A 16,875-nucleotide genomic window follows, 5' to 3' on the forward strand; every position below is an offset into this window, starting at 1 on the left:
ACATCAGTAATTTGCCAATAACGACCACTCGTACTGGCACCACTCACCAGCAGCATGGTCTCCACTATAGCAGGAGGGAACCACCCCATAGACCCACTTCCTCCTGGAATGTGTGTAAAGCTGCTGCACAACCCCTTTACTGACCATGAGCTTGCGCAAATTATCCATGACACTCATTGCTGGTACCATTATATGCAGCGCAGAGCTTTGTTTCCAATATGTAAGGACAGCCACTCAGGGACAGGGTGTATAATCCTCAGGGCAGGAAAGAACCAGCACCACGGACATGTTACCATGGCGACTAGCAACAATCTGCACATGGTCGCGGGCAAAAACAAATTAAGTAATATTTCAGCTGCAGTCCACCCACGGCTCTGGTGAAAAATGTCTGGCCTAGCGCTCGCTGCCAGCCGGGGTCATCCCTGGGCACAAGAGAGGAGACGGATTAATGTTTTCTATTTCTCACAGCAACTAATATATATTGCGGTCAGGAAGCTTGTTGGTGGCGGTGGGGGGAGGAAGCGTCTCACGTTAACCACTTAGGAAGCTGGAGAGACTGGAATAGCCCCATTCAGACGGCAAAGGCACAGATATTAGTCTCCAAAAATCTCAAGCTGTGGCACCACATGGGTCTAGCCCCAGATCAAAGCTCACCTAATTCTTACCACCAATCCATTCCCCCCAGAAAGTTCACAAAAAAAACAAGAGATATGGTAAGAACTTACCTTTGTTATCTCTGTTTCTACGAAGTCCATAGGGTCCACAGGGTTGACCTTGGGGTATAGGTTGGGAACCAAATCCGGGCACCACGCAGTTAAAGCTTTTAGCTCCCAGGATGCACTTGGGTCCACTCTCCCTATAACCCCACCCCCCAGCCAGAGGCACCTCAGTTTGTAAGTAGCCAAAGGCCGGAGGAGGAGAGAAAAAGAGAGAGAAAACTGGAACACTCGATAACCATACTCACAGAAATGGGTGACGGAAAACCGGTGACCAGCCACACAGCCCATTCGAAGCCAGGTGCGTCAGGGCGGGCGCCCTGTGGACCCTATGGCCTTCGTAGAAACAGAGATAACAAAGGTAAGTTCTTACCATATCTCTTGTTTTCTACTTCAGGGTCCATATGGGGTCCACAGGGTTGACCTTGGGGATGTCCCAAAGCAGTTCAACCAAGGGAGGGGACGCTCCTGTGCTGAGAGAAGAATCCGCCGCCAAAAAGGAAGCATCCGGAGAGGCAAAGGAAACCAATGCCTAGAACCTTAAAAAGGTGTGGACAGAAGACCACGTGGCCATCTAGCAAGGCAAAACAGCCAAGGCGCCACAGCGAGCCACCCACGAGGGTTACATGGCCAGAGAAAAAACAAGCATCAACAACAGAAAGGCCTACCCATGGGTAGGCCCCTGAAGAAGACATACGAGGCCGTCCAGGCAACATTTGGCCATAGGCCGGCCATCCTTTCCTGTTAAAACCAGAAATCTCAGACCACCAATAAGGAGTCCGATTTCCGTAAGGAACCTGAACGGATCACATAAATCCAAAGAGGCCGGACCACAGTCAATGAGGCCACACCAGCCGAGAGGACTGGGGACTGAATGGCCTCACCATAAGTTCCAGAATAATATGGAACCTGAAAATCACTAAGAAGAAACACAGGGTGAGAGCAACTCACACCCTGACAAGATGCCCTCCAGAAGAGGGAGCCACATGAGAACGCTCCCAATTCCGACACTCACCTGGGTGATATAAACTCCCTGAGAGAAAGAGAGAAAGCCAAAGCAATAGACCATGTAATGGCTATCACAACCAGCGGTTCCATTAACTTTCCCCGGAGTTAACGAAGAACCACTACTAACTCCCAAGGAGTCCCTAGGGAGGACAAATGGAGGCATAATCCAGAAAACACTCCAAAGGATGAACTGGATATCAGAGCGGAGCAATTCCATATCTTAATCATACTGACAGTGTAGAGATCCGCACTGTCAGGAAGGCCAGGCCGAGGGTGAAACCCAAGGCAGCCGGAAGGAATGCCAGAATATCTGGAAATCCTGGACCCCAGAAGATCATATCGACAGGTATAATACCATAAGATTTATGGCTGCCACAGTTTGTGGTAGGTCCCAGCAAAAGCTGATCCATGTGCTCTAATTATTCCAATGATGACAAAGCCAGGGAAGCCGTAAGACCACTGTAGGGACGCAGTCAAAGACAAACTACCCAGGTCTAAGGCAAACCCCAGGACCCTGAGAAAACAGGTCTGGGCAGTGAAGCATCAGGAATGGAGTATCGATGGAGAGACTCCGAAAAACCAAGTACCCCTGACATCTGGGGCAATCAGGAGCCACCAGCAGGAAAGCATCTCCGTCTCGATTGAAACACTTCCCTCGAGGAAGAATGGAGACCGGAGAACACAGGTACGCAAATTGGAAGAACCACTTCACCGACAAAGAGTCACTGAAGGTTGCTTCAGAATCCCCAGAGTTGGACTGTAACACCATAGTGTGATAGAGTCAGAAGGCCATGAGGGTCACCTCAGGGGGGCCCCCCCTGCTCACCAGGAGATGAAACCTCTCTTGGGGAAGAGACTAGTCCCCTGGATGCACGTCGTGATGGCTGAGGACTCCCGCTTCCCAATGGAGAGCACCTGAAATGAACACTGTCGAGATGGTCGGGAGGAGACCCTCAGACAATGTCCGAATGTATGACATACCTGACATTGCCACCCAACGAACAGTATTGCTAAAAAGGAAGCCACTGTTCTGACCCTGTCGGACTGAACTTTTTCAGGTTCACCGGGAAACAAGGGCTATGCCAGAGTGAAGGCCCAAGACAGGCTAAAGTTCCAACAAGTTAATTGACAGGGTGGAATCGACAGACATCCAACTGCACTGAAATGGATGCGAACCAGACACTGTCCTTAGCAAAGAATACCCTGGACGAGATGGCCATAGTCACCCGAAAAGGGACCGACTTGCCTCCGGGGAGAGCATCATCGTTTGAACAGTGATCAGACAGAAAAAACTTGTTCCATCTGGTTATAAGCCAATTATGGAAAGGCCTGGAATGGAACTAAGCCCATTCCACCCTTCCAAAGGCAGACACTGAATAGTGGACCATGCATCCCAGAGAGTAAAGACATATGTCGACTGCGCAGACATCCATGTACTCCTAATGGAAGAGTGGAGATGCCGTCTTACGCCAGAAGAATTCTCAGATTCTGAGAATCCAGCAGGGCTCCTAGGTGAAGAATACCCAGAAAGGGATGCAGGGAGGACTTTTTCCCCATTGATTAAACGTCTGCACCCTGAAGAAGCCCCAGTCAGCAGGATCACCGGGGTACTTTACAGCCGGGTCAGGTTAAGAGCAGGAGGCCATCCAGATACAGGAGCATTGGGATATACTGAACAGAAGAACTGTCAGAAAATCCAAAACGCTGGTAAACCCCTGTGGGGCTGAGAGCAGTCCCAACAGGCAGAGCCCGAAAAATCGTAAGTGCTGTGATACAGCAAACCTCAGTCCATGCTGAGGTAAGGTCTCTGTAAGTACCCGTAGGCACGCGTCCTGTATATCCAGTGATACCATAAAGTCCCCAGGTTCCAAACAGTCCCTCGCTGAGAAAGTGGGGATGGCCCAATTAGCGCCGCTTACCGCAACAACTGTATAGCTTTCTGGATTTGTAAGGCCCTGTTCCGAATAAGGGCCTGAGTACCATCACATGGAAATAGGCCGCCTGAGCAAAGAGAGTGCGTACCCTCCTACCCATGTAGCTGCGACAACTAGACACTAGTACCGGGCAAACTGAGAAATCGCCATCTCCCAGTGGTAGGCCTGTCTCGTCAGGCTGACGATATATCCGTAGGTTCAGAAGCAGGATCGGCTGGCAGTCCAGGCCTGCTCGGAACTGGATATGTCTGCCCTTGTAAAGACCGACAGTCTATGAAGAAACAGACCTTTAGGCTGACCCAGAGGACAAAAAGACTTAATAGTCTGAGGCCCTATAGTGAGCATAGCTGACGGCGGGAAATTTGTACTGCCACTGTCAAGGTCAGGACCCAACAAGATATACCCTATAGATGGTATCTGCACCTCTGCATTCCCAGAGCGCAGCCATAGGGTATTACGGAGGATACCGTCGCAGCCGGAACTCTGAAAGTTAGGAGCTGGTATCCAATATAGGCATGTCCACCTATGACAACTGCATATATTACGTGAGCGACCAAATACATTTGAACCCCAGACGTGTTGGAGGGGAAAAAACATTACAAATGCATCAGCTCAGTATGCAATAGTATTAACCAACCATGCTATAGCCATGGTAGGATGGGTAACAACCCCTGAAAGCGAGTATACTGATTTCAGGCAGAGTTACCCCCTACGGATCAGAAGAATCCGACCACGCAGGAATGGGAGGCGTAGTAACGTCTGTAATCAGACGAGTAACACGCTCATCCACCCCAGGAGGGGCTCGTGATGACCCCCAGGGAATTTGGGACAGGAGACCAAACACTGTTGTAATACCTCATATCTGGCAATAGCCAGAGTCCCGCCATGCGATCCACCCGCTAGTCAGCAACAGGGACCCAGAAGGCACGTAATACTGAGGGTGTATGATACAGGTGCAGGTCAACATTCACTCTAACCAGAATGGACCTGCTACCAGCCCTAAAGCAGGGATAATAATACCTGAAATAGGCTTCCCCCGTGTAAGAGGGAAAGAGCCCCGAACAGTATCCAGTTCACGGTAGAGCCAAGTGGGAAGTAACCACAGGGCGTCACCCACGCCAATTTGCGTTTCATAGAAAAACGACATCCACCCAGTGTGGCTGTTGGGGTAATCCCTGCAAGGGGCATGACAGACTATTGTGGCACCAGGGGGAATTCATATACTCGAAAAACCCCTGTAGGGAGCGGTAGTCTGTGTCACAGGGGATGTGCAAGAAACTGCGAGATACCCTGAGATGAAAAAGGGCATTATGGTGAAGTAACCCCAAGTGAGGTACAACAATGGTGCTCGCCCGGCGATCCGCAATTAAGAGGATCCCGAGAAAACAAACCGCCCAAGGGGGTCGTGAAAGGGGCCGGCACCCGATGACGCCACATACAGAACCTTTTAAGAGTTAAATCCTCCGCACTAACACCTGCAGCACATGGCTTGCAGGATAGTAAAAATGGGTGCAGTATAACGCTCTCTCCCCTAGTCAGACATATCTGACCAAGCCTTGCGATCAAGCAGCACTATACTGGTCCTGACTGATACTAAAAATTAGCTGCAGGGACCCATTTTCAGCGTATGCAACACACAGTTCCACTCAAAATATGGCAACGTGCAGCACGCAACAGTATGTGACAAACCTCACAAATATTAACAAGTATATAAATGTGAGTCTCAGAACCACCCCAAGTACAGCTGTATTAGGGCAGATAAGGAAAGGGATAGATATACACTGACAGGTGAGAGAATAAAGTACAGTCAGCACTAGCATAAGTCACATACAATGCAGATATATACTTATATACATAAACATGTCATATAATATACTGCATGCAACTTACCCAGATTCAGTGTCTGGGATGGCTACAGCGCTGTGTACACTGACCTGATGGTGAGGTACGCAGGGGGACTGGGCTCACTGCCATCTCCGGAGATCTCTGCTGCACCACAGAGAAAATGGCCGCTGGAGACCTCAGAAGAAGCGTGGCCCGCGGAGGAAGCAGCTCAGCGACGCCAGACTATGGATACTGAAAGGCGCGCTGAGCTGAGGGGAGGAGCCGCTGTAACAGGGAAGGCTGTCTCCCCTGGCCGGCTATTAACCCCCGGGACGCCGGCTCCCTGCACCGAACACCAAGTCCCTGGTGGTCTAGTGGACACACGGGGTATGGGGGGCCCGCCGCCACTGCCGGCGCCTCCGGTCTGTCCCCAGAGACCGGAGGCACAGGACTGCATTTCAAATGCGCGGATCACCGCAAGCGGTGACCCGCGCCTTACCTGCTCCCCGTGGATCCGGCAGCAGTCCTGGGCGCCCGCAGAGTCCGGCTAGTACAGACTCTGGGGTCCCGCTGAGATCCCCAGATCTGTACTGGCGTCTCAGCGCCAGCGGGGTGACGGAGCGGCAGCTTAGACGTCCTATGGACAGTCTGACGCTGCCGCTCTGAAGAATCCAAAGTAAATATAAAAAAACTCTGTCCTTTAGAAAAAATAAAGCTTAGGGGCTGCTAATCAGCTCCCCACTGCACTAAACGGTGACCCCATTCCGGCCTGGCACCAACTTAAACTGAGGTGCCTCTGGCTTGGGGGTGGGGTTATAGGGAGAGTGGACCCAAGTGCATCCTGGGAGCTTAAAGCTTTAACTGCGTGGTGCCCGGATTTGGTTCCCAACCTATACCCCAAGGTCAACCCTGTGGACCCCCTATGGACCCTGAAGTAGAAAATTAAAATAAAAGAGACTCATGCACAAACACTGTACCCAGCTGGCGGGTATGGCGAGGCAGCTCCCAGGCTGTTCAGCTGTGGGCACCAGTGCAAGCTCCCATCCCCACAGCAGGATTGGTACAATGCAGCCAGCAGAGAAACACTAGTGGTGCAGTTCTCTTCCTATGGGGGAGTGGGGGCCACAGAGAGCATGTATTTCTGGTGATGCAATCAGCCTTGAGGTACTTGACTGATCAATCTTTCTATACAGGAACAGCTCTCCAGGATAAACACTCAAACTCCCAGGAACCAGGGATTAGAATTGGACAGTGCCACTTCCTGGACGGGAAACAGCCCTTAATAAGCCATAACCTTCTCCTGTGCCAACGCCTGCTGTAGAACCACACGTAAGCGCCCTCGGCACCAGATTACTGCTATGGCACGGCCAAGCCACGTTCAGTGACCGGCGCGCTCCTGTGTACCAAGTGCTGCAATAGCCCATAGGAATAGCACCAGTGTTATTGAGACTACGATCCCAGTAGTCTGTTCTTGAATGGTTTATACAAGTGAGGCTACATGTAAGCCCCAATCTTACTGGTCATTTCCGAATATCTGTTTGATAGTTATAACAAATAGTCATAAAAGACTTCGGTCCGGCGTGTAATCTTTGAGCCATATAAAAGCTCAAACAGACCATATCGGACCATAGTTGCCCCCACATCATAATGAAAGGGAAGAATTGTGGCTTATGCGACGTTAATCCACCGCTGCCTGGTGCAGAGGGAATGTAAGAGATGGAGCCAGAACCATCAGCTCCTGCACCAGGTAAGTCCTGCTTCTTATATTACTACACAGAAAGGGAATAAGGTAGCAGAGGACAGGCGCACACTTAGAAGGGATATTTATAAACCAGAACAGCTTAATGTAAGAACTTTTATTAGTCTGTTCATTAAAAGTCAGCAAAATAAAAGGAAATTAGTGTACAGGAAAATAAGGGGTTTAAAAATAATTCAGTGCAGTGTCCTTAATGAGCCATCATCCTATTTTCACTGGACTTTATTAGATACAGTATGAAAGACCTTGTAAAGGGAGTTTGGAACCTTCGTGGGCACCAGCTGTAAGAAATGTACACACAATGCTCAGTAATAAGACATAACGTGGTATAATTAGGAGTAAGTTCTGGCCCTCGCTCCTGCCTATGTAACAGCACCCGATGTTTAAGGCGCAGTTACTGAAGCGCGAGGCTCCTGGGCAGGATGATACAGTAGACAGGACTATGAATAGGCATCTGGGTATTATCGAGATTGTAGGCGCTACTCTCGTCACAAGATACAAATTGAACTTTAATGCAAATGGCCGGCACAGATCCATCATGAATAACGCTGCTAATGTTATCCGGTAGTAGATAAAGAACTGGAGCAGCCAGGCGACCTCAGGTAGAACGCTCTGATACTAACGTAAGATGATTATTCCCCTTCCAGAACATTGTCATATTGTTACACAAACACGTTGTAATGTGATTAAACCTGGTCATCACCAGATTGTGAGGGCAACATTTCAGTAAGAACAGAAACCAGCTGTAAAGACAAATGTAAGAGGGGCGCTAGATCTTACTCCTAATTATACTAGATTAGTTCACCCTTACGACTGTACATTGAGGCCATCTTTTCAACACCTGGCGCTCGAGCTACCAATCTTATGCAGAAGTTCTCCCAACAAGGCTCATGTACATCAATGGTCCTCTACTCCAGTCCAAGTACCACCAACAGGCCATGTTTTGTGGATGCCTTTAAGCATGCACAGGTGAGATACGCTGCATTCACACTGTCGGATGTTATTAAAGATATAAATAATTTTTACCATAGTTATCGTTCAGATCTTTGACATGTTAGACATGCATCGACCAACGAGGCACGTTCCCGCATGTCAGATAACGATATCGGACATCGACTGCTTGCAATAAGATTTGGACGATTTCATTCATTTTAATACTGTCAGAAATCGTTCACCAAAAATCGATGATCTGACAAATCTGACCGTGTGTATGCACCATTACTCTGTTGCTGGGTCAGTACTTAGACCACCTGCTTGCACAGACCATGACTTATAGGGGATACGCAAGGATTGAGAACCACCAAACATACTTTATGGAAGTCACTGGAATAAAGGACACGACTGACTGGCTCAGTGAGTATATAGCACAGAATGAATTCCTGCTCACCACTAATTTCCACATTCATTTTGCTGGTTTTAAATAATGCAGATAAAATGTTTTGCACTGTTTTATTTAAATAAACACATTTGCAATCCCATCTAAGTCTGCACCAATGTCCTGCTGATGCTTTCCCCTCTGCATACATAGTTCCGTTAGCTCCTTTCTGTGTCTGCCTTATGTGAGATCTGTGGTTCCTCCAATGTAAGATACAGTGACTGCTGCCGGTAACGCGCATTGAAGGGCAGTCATAAAGCCAGAAGGTACTTTAGCCCAGTGCTGCCCCCTATGGGCTACATCTTTACCCACCACCCATTTCCCCACTGGAGGGAGAAATCTGCACGCAGGCAGTAAATATACTCCAAACCCCTTTTGTGCATCTTCCACTGGCTGCATAGAGAAGTTAGGTGGCAACTGGGTGACGTCCCACAAACTCTTATGACACAATCCCAGGAGATCCCCCTTACAGGATAACTGAGCATTAGGCAGAACCTCCCAAGTTATGTATCTTATCTGCTGTCAGCACCGTACCTGGCCAAACCCACAGGGACAACACCAAACACCTATGTCACCACCCACTGACGAGTCCCAGACTGATCGAATGGTGGAAATAAAAATTTATTGTCTGCATGAAATTGCTACAGTATAAAATAAGTCACAACACAAGCTGGGAACACAAACACTGAGGGGGGATTGGTCCAGAAATAGACCCGGTAACTTCTGCCCCTTGGGCTGGGGGATCAATTAACTCCAGAACCTGGAAAAAGAAAAATCCTTCAGTAACTAAGATGGCGGAATTAGGCGCACTGCCTGCGTTGCAGAGAAACTGTCGTCACCTGGTCCGGTCACTCCTGGGTCTCCATGTTCTCCTCCTCTGCACCCTCTGGGATATCCTGGCTCTCCTCATCCTCCCCCTCCTTCCTCTCCGGCAGCCTCTCGTAGGCCTTCTCTGAGGGTGTCACAATCACACCATCCCAGGTGGACATATCGGTGGCGAGAACTATAACAAGAGAAGAGATGAGGACGCAGAAGCAGACACAAGAGAGCAGGATCCCTGCTGCCCATCGGCCCACTTACCGCTTGCATCTCCTTCCAGGCCGAGGATCTTCCGGAAACCTCCATGAGACAGGATGCGAATTAGAGTCTGCGCCGTGTAACACACCATGTCCTAGGGGGGAGCCAGAGGAGGCGCTCATTAGGCAGCAGAGAAATCTTGGCCAAGAGGCACCTGAACCTCATGCAGCAGACAACCTCATATTGGGAGGGAAGGAGGGATTCCACCATTGCAAGAACATCATTCAGGTTACAGCCACTCACCTGTTGCTCCAGGGTCATCACTGTGTGAACTCTGAAGTTCCCGCTCTCACAGGGATCTGTAATCCCAACAGAGCCTGGAAGGAAGAGGCCGGCTGCCAGGATCTGAAGGCATCGCCTGCATGGGAGAGCTTTCATTATATCACACCGGACACGGCGATAACGCACACCGCCATCACCATGTGCCCAGCACCTTACCTGTAACCAACATTCAGTGCCAGCGGCTGCCTGGAGGGATTGTTCATGACGGCATAGTGTCCCTGCAAGTAACACATGGTTAATGCCACACACATACCAGGTAAGCCATCAAACTATGCTGCCGGGAGAAGACCTACCAAGAGATCAACAATCCAGGGGGTCAGAGGCTCAAACCCAGGGAATCGACCCTTCAGATCTTTTAATAATCGGACCAAAACTTTGACGCTGAAAGGAGAGAAACTGGACTGTCAGACATAAGCCGATTACAGGCAAACGCCCCAATATGGAGGTGAAGATCCAACAATTTGACATTCCGCGCTTAACCAAATCTCATCTTACGTGGAATGGGAAGCATTCTCCTCGAACCAGCGGGCATGTCTGATGGCAGCCAGTGCGCTCTGCAGGACCTTGATGTCCACTACAATAGAGAAGAGGATTAGCGGCCGCACAGGAGCAGCAGAAGGCAGCGCAGGCGAAAAGAAACTTACAATGCAGTTCCGGGTCCAGTTTGCGCAGATTGGGGGGTATTGTGGTGATAAGAACCTTCACTGTGGCATCAGCGGAGCTTATCTCAAAGCCGGTTTCGTTTGTGAGCATGGTGAGAACTAGGAGGAGACATTTGGGCGGTTATTCTCTAGATAGCGGGTCTCCCGCACATTGAGCAGAGAGATCTGTGGTGGGGGCGGGAAGACCCAGAAGACTCACCTTCAGCGGGATCTTGTGTTCTGAGCGTCTCCACTACTTTTGTACCCAAGGCCGAGACAGCTTCCACTGAAAGGAAAAAACAGGGGAGGGGGGGGGGGGGGGGGGTGTCTCAGTATACCGAGGCCAAGGAGTGTTCTCCGATCTCATAGCACAAAATAGCCAGCTACTCACATGTTGGGAGGATCTTCAGGATGACAACGAGATCTGCCACATTGTGCCCAGCGGTCATTGTCCCCTTCTTGTAGGAGCCCACCTGCCGCACCTCTTCTATTTGCTGCAGGAGTAGAGACCGCCATACATCACTAAACTGGTCATTACATGTCATGCTACCCCCCCCCTCCCTGCTGAACACATAACTTATGCTAAAGGGCACTAAGGAGCATAGTCAGTACAGAACACCCAATACAGTACAAGAGCTAGTGTCAGCTCTGCCATCGTAAGGGGCACGGTCACACGCCATTGACCGAGGCTGCGCCAAGCTGTATCATTTGGCGAGTCGGCAGCTCCTCACTCCCAGCATTACATGATGGGCACTAGTGCGGGGAACAAGACAGTCATGGCTGCACCAATTAGGTAGCTGAGAATGTAATTGTACCCCGCTCAGCTACATTAAAGCCTGACCTTCCTTTATGGCACAAGGCAATGTCACAACCTGTTTACAGGGTCAGCCAGTATCTGACCTACAGGTTGTCTCCCATATCTAAAATGCTCAGGACCAGGGGTATTTCGGATATCGGAAAATATTCCGTAATTAGGAATATTTGCATATTATAATGAGATCTTGGGAATGGGACCCAAATCTAAACACAGAATGCATTTGTTTTATATACACCTTAATCACAGCCTGCAGGTCATTTTATACAGATTTAATAATTATGCCTTAAAGTTTGTGTACATTAAACCATCAAAAAGCAAAGTTTTCACTGTTATGCTAAAAATATTCCATATTTCAGACTATTCCATATTTCAGAATATTAGGATATGGGAGACTCAACCTGTAATGGAATAAGAACGTTCTGTTTGTTCCAAGTTGGCACAAAATCTACTGAACCAATTTCCGTGAGAACTGCCTCATTATGTAGAGGAAATCCCTAGAAATAACCTGCACTTTGTTTCATCTTCAGCCATCATATTACAGCCGAGAAACAAAATTTCACATCAATGCAGAAGATAGGTGTGGCGCCATGTGCGTGGCGAGAGGGGCTTTGTGGTCACATGACTGGGATAGGCTACATAGTCTGCACACAGTGACCGTGTGGTGGCAGCAGCACCTTCACCCACCAGTCTGCTGGTCACATGGGCTACTGCAACGACACTGTCCCTGTGCAACGCAACACAACTAGAACACATCAAATAAAGAATAAACTGGCAGAAACAATTGTGGGCAAAACAACGGGCAACAGCTACTATAACATTTTATAATATATATATTTTTTTTGTGCTTTATTTATTTTTTTATTTTTTTTTAATTAGACAGGAGAGGGATACTTACTACTTCAAAGTTTCCTGGTGCCACAATCAGGTTGTCAATGACGTTGTTTATCTTAGTTACTAGTGAGAGGATGGATGCCTAGAAGAGCGAGAGGGGACACAAATTCCCATTAGTCAGTGTTTGACGCCCATCACTGCCCAGTGTATGAGGATAGACAGCAATCAGCTGCGGACCAGGCTCATTCCTGCCTTACTGGCAGATACGTTATAGCTTCTAACACTTATATACATGACTTCTGTTACAGACTGACCTCTGATTACACATATGGTTACAACTTATTGAGGAGATTAAGGTAATGTGGGTGTCACATGCACAGTTCCTGCAATGCATCAGGTACCAATCACTGACATAGGGTGAAGTCTGTACCCATAAACCATCTGTAGAAGATATCAAAACTGCAGCACAGCCCCCGTATTAGCATACAGTAATGTTTTGTAGTCACTGGAGAGGTCTGGAGTTTCGGTTTACATTACTAACAAATTCCTGTGCACAGCGAACTTACGGTCTTTGAGGAGCCCGTGGGACTGTTACCAGAGTAACCCAAGCTCTACTGGTATAACTGCAGCTATATGGTTTTACCTGCTCAGCTGGCGTTGGGGCGAGGTCTTGGTTACGTTTCAGCAGAGCTTCGCTGAAGGGGGTCTCATCCGGGGCTGGTTTGACGCGTGGAAACGCCATCTCGCACTGAGGGAATGAGAAACGTTAGTCACAGGAATCACCAGCGACAATATATAAAGCACTGAGCAGACGGTAAATCACTCACCACATGGAAGTCGAAGGGGATGTGCGGGACGAAGGGCCTGAAACTGAGAAAGAGGAGAGTTATACACAGCCCCCAGGTCTGTTATTTGGGAAGGGTGGGCACACATAGTAGACACTTACCCTGCCCCTGGGCCCACTCTGGATCCAAAGCGTCCACGTCCGCGACCTCGTTCACCCCTGGGAGTAAGAACAAAAGTTAGGCATCCGTACAGTGAGACAGCGGGAGATACAGGCTACAGGGTGCCCCCAGACCCAATGTGATCAAATCAAGCCCCTGTACAGCATCAGGAAACATGATGGACCGTGGCTGGAGATTATAGGAAGGACATGAGGTCTCTGCAGTCATCCTACACATCATAGCTGGGGGGGGTTGGGGGGGAGAAGTCTATAGGCACATAATGTACAGTATATCAGTGTGATACCATCTTACTCAGCTGCTATTGTACTGATAATCATAACCTGCCCCCTGTATGAGGGACAACATACATCACATATAATCTGTGCTGCATTACAGGGGATTATCAGTGAGGTTTGCAAGTCCCAGATACTTGGAGAGGTGGTCTGTGGTTATGGAAGGGGTAATGGGGAGGGGGTGTACAGACATCAGTGAGGGGGTAATGGGGAGGGGGTGTACAGACATCAGTGAGGGGGTAATGGGGAGGGGGTGTACAGACATCAGTGAGGGGGTGTACAGACATCAGTGAGGGGGTAAAGGGGAGGGGGTGTACAGACATCAGTGAGGGGGTAAAGGGGAGGGGGTGTACAGACATCAGTGAGGGGGTAAAGGGGAGGGGGTGTACAGACATCAGTGAGGGGGTAATGGGGAGGGGGTGTACAGACATCAGTGAGGGGGTAATGGGGAGGGGGTGTACAGACATCAGTGAGGGGGTAATGGGGAGGGGGTGTACAGACATCAGTGAGGGGGTAATGGGGAGGGGGTGTACAGACATCAGTGAGGGGGTGTACAGACATCAGTGAGGGGGTAATGGGGAGGGGGTGTACAGACATCAGTGAGGGGGTAAAGGGCAGGGGGTGTACAGACATCAGTGAGGGGGTAAAGGGCAGGGGGTGTACAGACATCAGTGAGGGGGGTAATGGGGAGGTCACAATTATTGGGGAGGGGATGTACAGACATCAGTGAGGGGGGTAATGGGGAGGTCACAATTATTGGGGAGGGGGGTGTACAGACATCAGTGAGGGGGGTAATGGGGATGTCACAATTATTGGGGAGGGGGGTGTACAGACATCAGTGAGGGGGTAATGGGGAGGTCACACAATTATTGGGGAGGGGGGTGTACAGACATCAGTGAGGGGGTAATGGGGAGGTCACACAATTATTGGGGAGGAGGGGTGTACAGACATCAGTGAGGGGGTAATGGGGAGGTCACAATTATTGGGGAGGGGGGTGTACAGACATCAGTGAGGGGGTAATGGGGAGGTCACACAATTATTGGGGAGGAGGGGTGTACAGACATCAGTGAGGGGGTAATGGGGAGGTCACACAATTATTGGGGAGGAGGGGTGTACAGACATCAGTGAGGGGGTAATGGGGAGGTCACACAATTATTGGGGAGGGGATGTACAGACATCAGTGAGGGGGTAATGGGGAGGTCACACAATTATTGGGGAGGGGGTGTACAGACATCAGTGAGGGGGTAATGGGGAGGGGGTGTACAGACATCAGTGAGGGGGTAATGGACGGTTGCTGGAAGCTCCCAGGGCAGCGGCAGGTCACCACACAGAGGCGGCTTCGGAACTCTCCCAACCCCTCAGCCACATATAGCAGACACACGGCCTAGCTCCCCGCCAGCGCCCCGGCCTTTCTTACCTCATGTCTCCGCTTTCGGTTCCTCACGCTCCCGGACAATGAAAACCCGCTCTACCCGCGAGGCAGAGACACTGGAAAGTCTGGACCAACAATCCGGCGTGCAATTGGCTATAAGCGCCGGGTAGCCGCCCAATCACAGCCGCTCTTATTGAAGCACCACCCCACTAACGCTTTGCCACCAATCACGAGCACTGGAGTGACCCGGTCCCTGTAACGGACATTACCCCTGTCCAACCAAACGGCGGCATCACAGCCCCGCCTACACGAGCTTCTCCGCTGCAGTGGCGGCGGATTCAGCAACAAGGAAAAACTTTATTGATGTTAGACCCTCTGTACACGAACAACCCACAATGTGTGAAAATCAGATGTGGGACTACAAGTGCCAGCAAGCCCTGCCTGTTATGAAGGGAGCCAGCACCAGGCTCCAGCCTCTTTGCTGCTGCTCTATGGGGAATAAAAAGGGGGGGGAGGAAATGGTGGATAGTAAATGATAGCAGCTGCCTCATGACAGGCCCCCTCCCATCCCTGACATTATTATATTATTATTCTCCTCATAGGGGTTTATTTATCAAACTAATTCTGACCCTTAAACATCTGGCAACAGCTGCGTCCATGTTGTAGGCAGAATAAAGTAAAGCGATAGTAATGGCGTTCGTCGCAATCGCCCTCATACTTCACTATGGGCCGGATATTTAGCCATCTCCGAAAAACTTTGTGGTGTCTAGCGCGTTAACCCACTGTTCCCTATGGTGAAGCCCAGCTCGAGCAGGATCCTACGATCCCTCCCAGTCGGCTGGAGAGTCTGCGATGGCCGCCACAACTTTTTCATGCGTGTGTAGTTTCGCGGTCAGGTCCAAACCCATAGCGAAGGTGATCGCGTTACTGACCACCGGGATGGCTCCTATAGAGGGCCGTGCCACGGCGACTTCACAGAGGTAAAGGCCACCGAAGATATATTCCTTATTGCTGTGATACACCGACATAAGGATCGGTCATTTTCAGGGGCTCATATATTATTTTTAATAGTGGTTACAGGGGGTCCACAAACAGGACCACAGCAATATCACATGAGGCGACAACAAGGTCACACACTGCTGAGTAATGGCGGTAATACAAGTCTATTCCCAGCACCGCACCTCCTATTGTCTCTCTCTGTACCAGAGCTCAGCACATCCCCCCTCTGACTGAAGGGTCACAATGGGTCTGATTCAGGTTGGAGTAATATCAAAAGAAAAAACAAACAAAAGAGCAATTTACACCTTGGGAAAACCCGGTTACTGTGCAGGTGCGGCAGATGTAGGATATGCAGAGAGATAGGGATGTATATACACAAAGCAGCTGCTTTTTGCAGGGCCATCGCCACTGAAGGGGATTTGAGCTCCAAATTGAAAGCGGCACTAATATATACTGCAATAAACGCCAGGCTTTGTACTTATCATTATATGTCAGAACAAAGTATGTAATGGTGCCGGCAGTTCTTTCATGTAGTAATAGGAAGATTGTTACCATGACAAATGTATTACAGGTTGAGTCTCCCATAACCAAAATGCTTGGGACCAGGGGTATTTTGGATATCGGAATATTCCGTATTTTGGAATAATTGCATATCATAATGAAATATCTTGGGAATGGGACCCCAATATACACACAGAATGCATGTATGTGTTATATAGACCTTATACACACAGCCTGCAGCTCATTTTATACAATATTTTCAATAATTTTGTGGCTCAAGCAAAATTTGTGTACATACATAAAATACATTTGTTTCATTTACACCCTATACACACAGCCTAAAGGTAATTTTATACCATATTTTTAATAATTTGTACCTTAGACAAAGTTTGTGTACATTGAACCATCAAAAATCAAAGGTTTTATTATCTCAGTCATGCCAAAATTATTCCGTATTTCGGAATATTTGGATATGGGAGACTCAACCTGTATATATGTATATATT

The 16,875-nt window shown here is 49.1% G+C and overlaps 1 protein-coding gene across 1 annotated transcript; it reads right to left on the reverse strand.

Moving 5' to 3' along the window:
• Nucleotides 1–9,218: 9,218 nt before the first annotated feature.
• Nucleotides 9,219–15,043, reverse strand: ILF2 (interleukin enhancer binding factor 2). Its single transcript, XM_088460979.1, has 15 exons — nucleotides 14,916–15,043; nucleotides 13,208–13,264; nucleotides 13,089–13,131; nucleotides 12,905–13,009; nucleotides 12,326–12,403; nucleotides 11,005–11,107; nucleotides 10,834–10,899; nucleotides 10,617–10,733; nucleotides 10,468–10,546; nucleotides 10,266–10,353; nucleotides 10,129–10,190; nucleotides 9,934–10,048; nucleotides 9,694–9,784; nucleotides 9,453–9,616; nucleotides 9,219–9,373 (listed from the first exon to the last, which is right to left on the reverse strand). The coding sequence occupies exons 1-14, from the start codon at nucleotides 14,918–14,920 to the stop codon at nucleotides 9,462–9,464; spliced, it is 1,164 nt and encodes a 387-aa protein (XP_088317105.1). The 5' UTR covers nucleotides 14,921–15,043; the 3' UTR covers nucleotides 9,219–9,373; nucleotides 9,453–9,461.
• Between the last annotated feature and the right edge of the window lie 1,832 nt (nucleotides 15,044–16,875).

The sequence above is a fragment of the Taudactylus pleione genome, unplaced genomic scaffold (genome assembly GCF_031769625.1).
Source record: "Taudactylus pleione unplaced genomic scaffold, aTauple2 ptg000997l, whole genome shotgun sequence".
In the NCBI taxonomy this organism is placed as follows: Eukaryota; Metazoa; Chordata; class Amphibia; order Anura; family Myobatrachidae; genus Taudactylus; species Taudactylus pleione.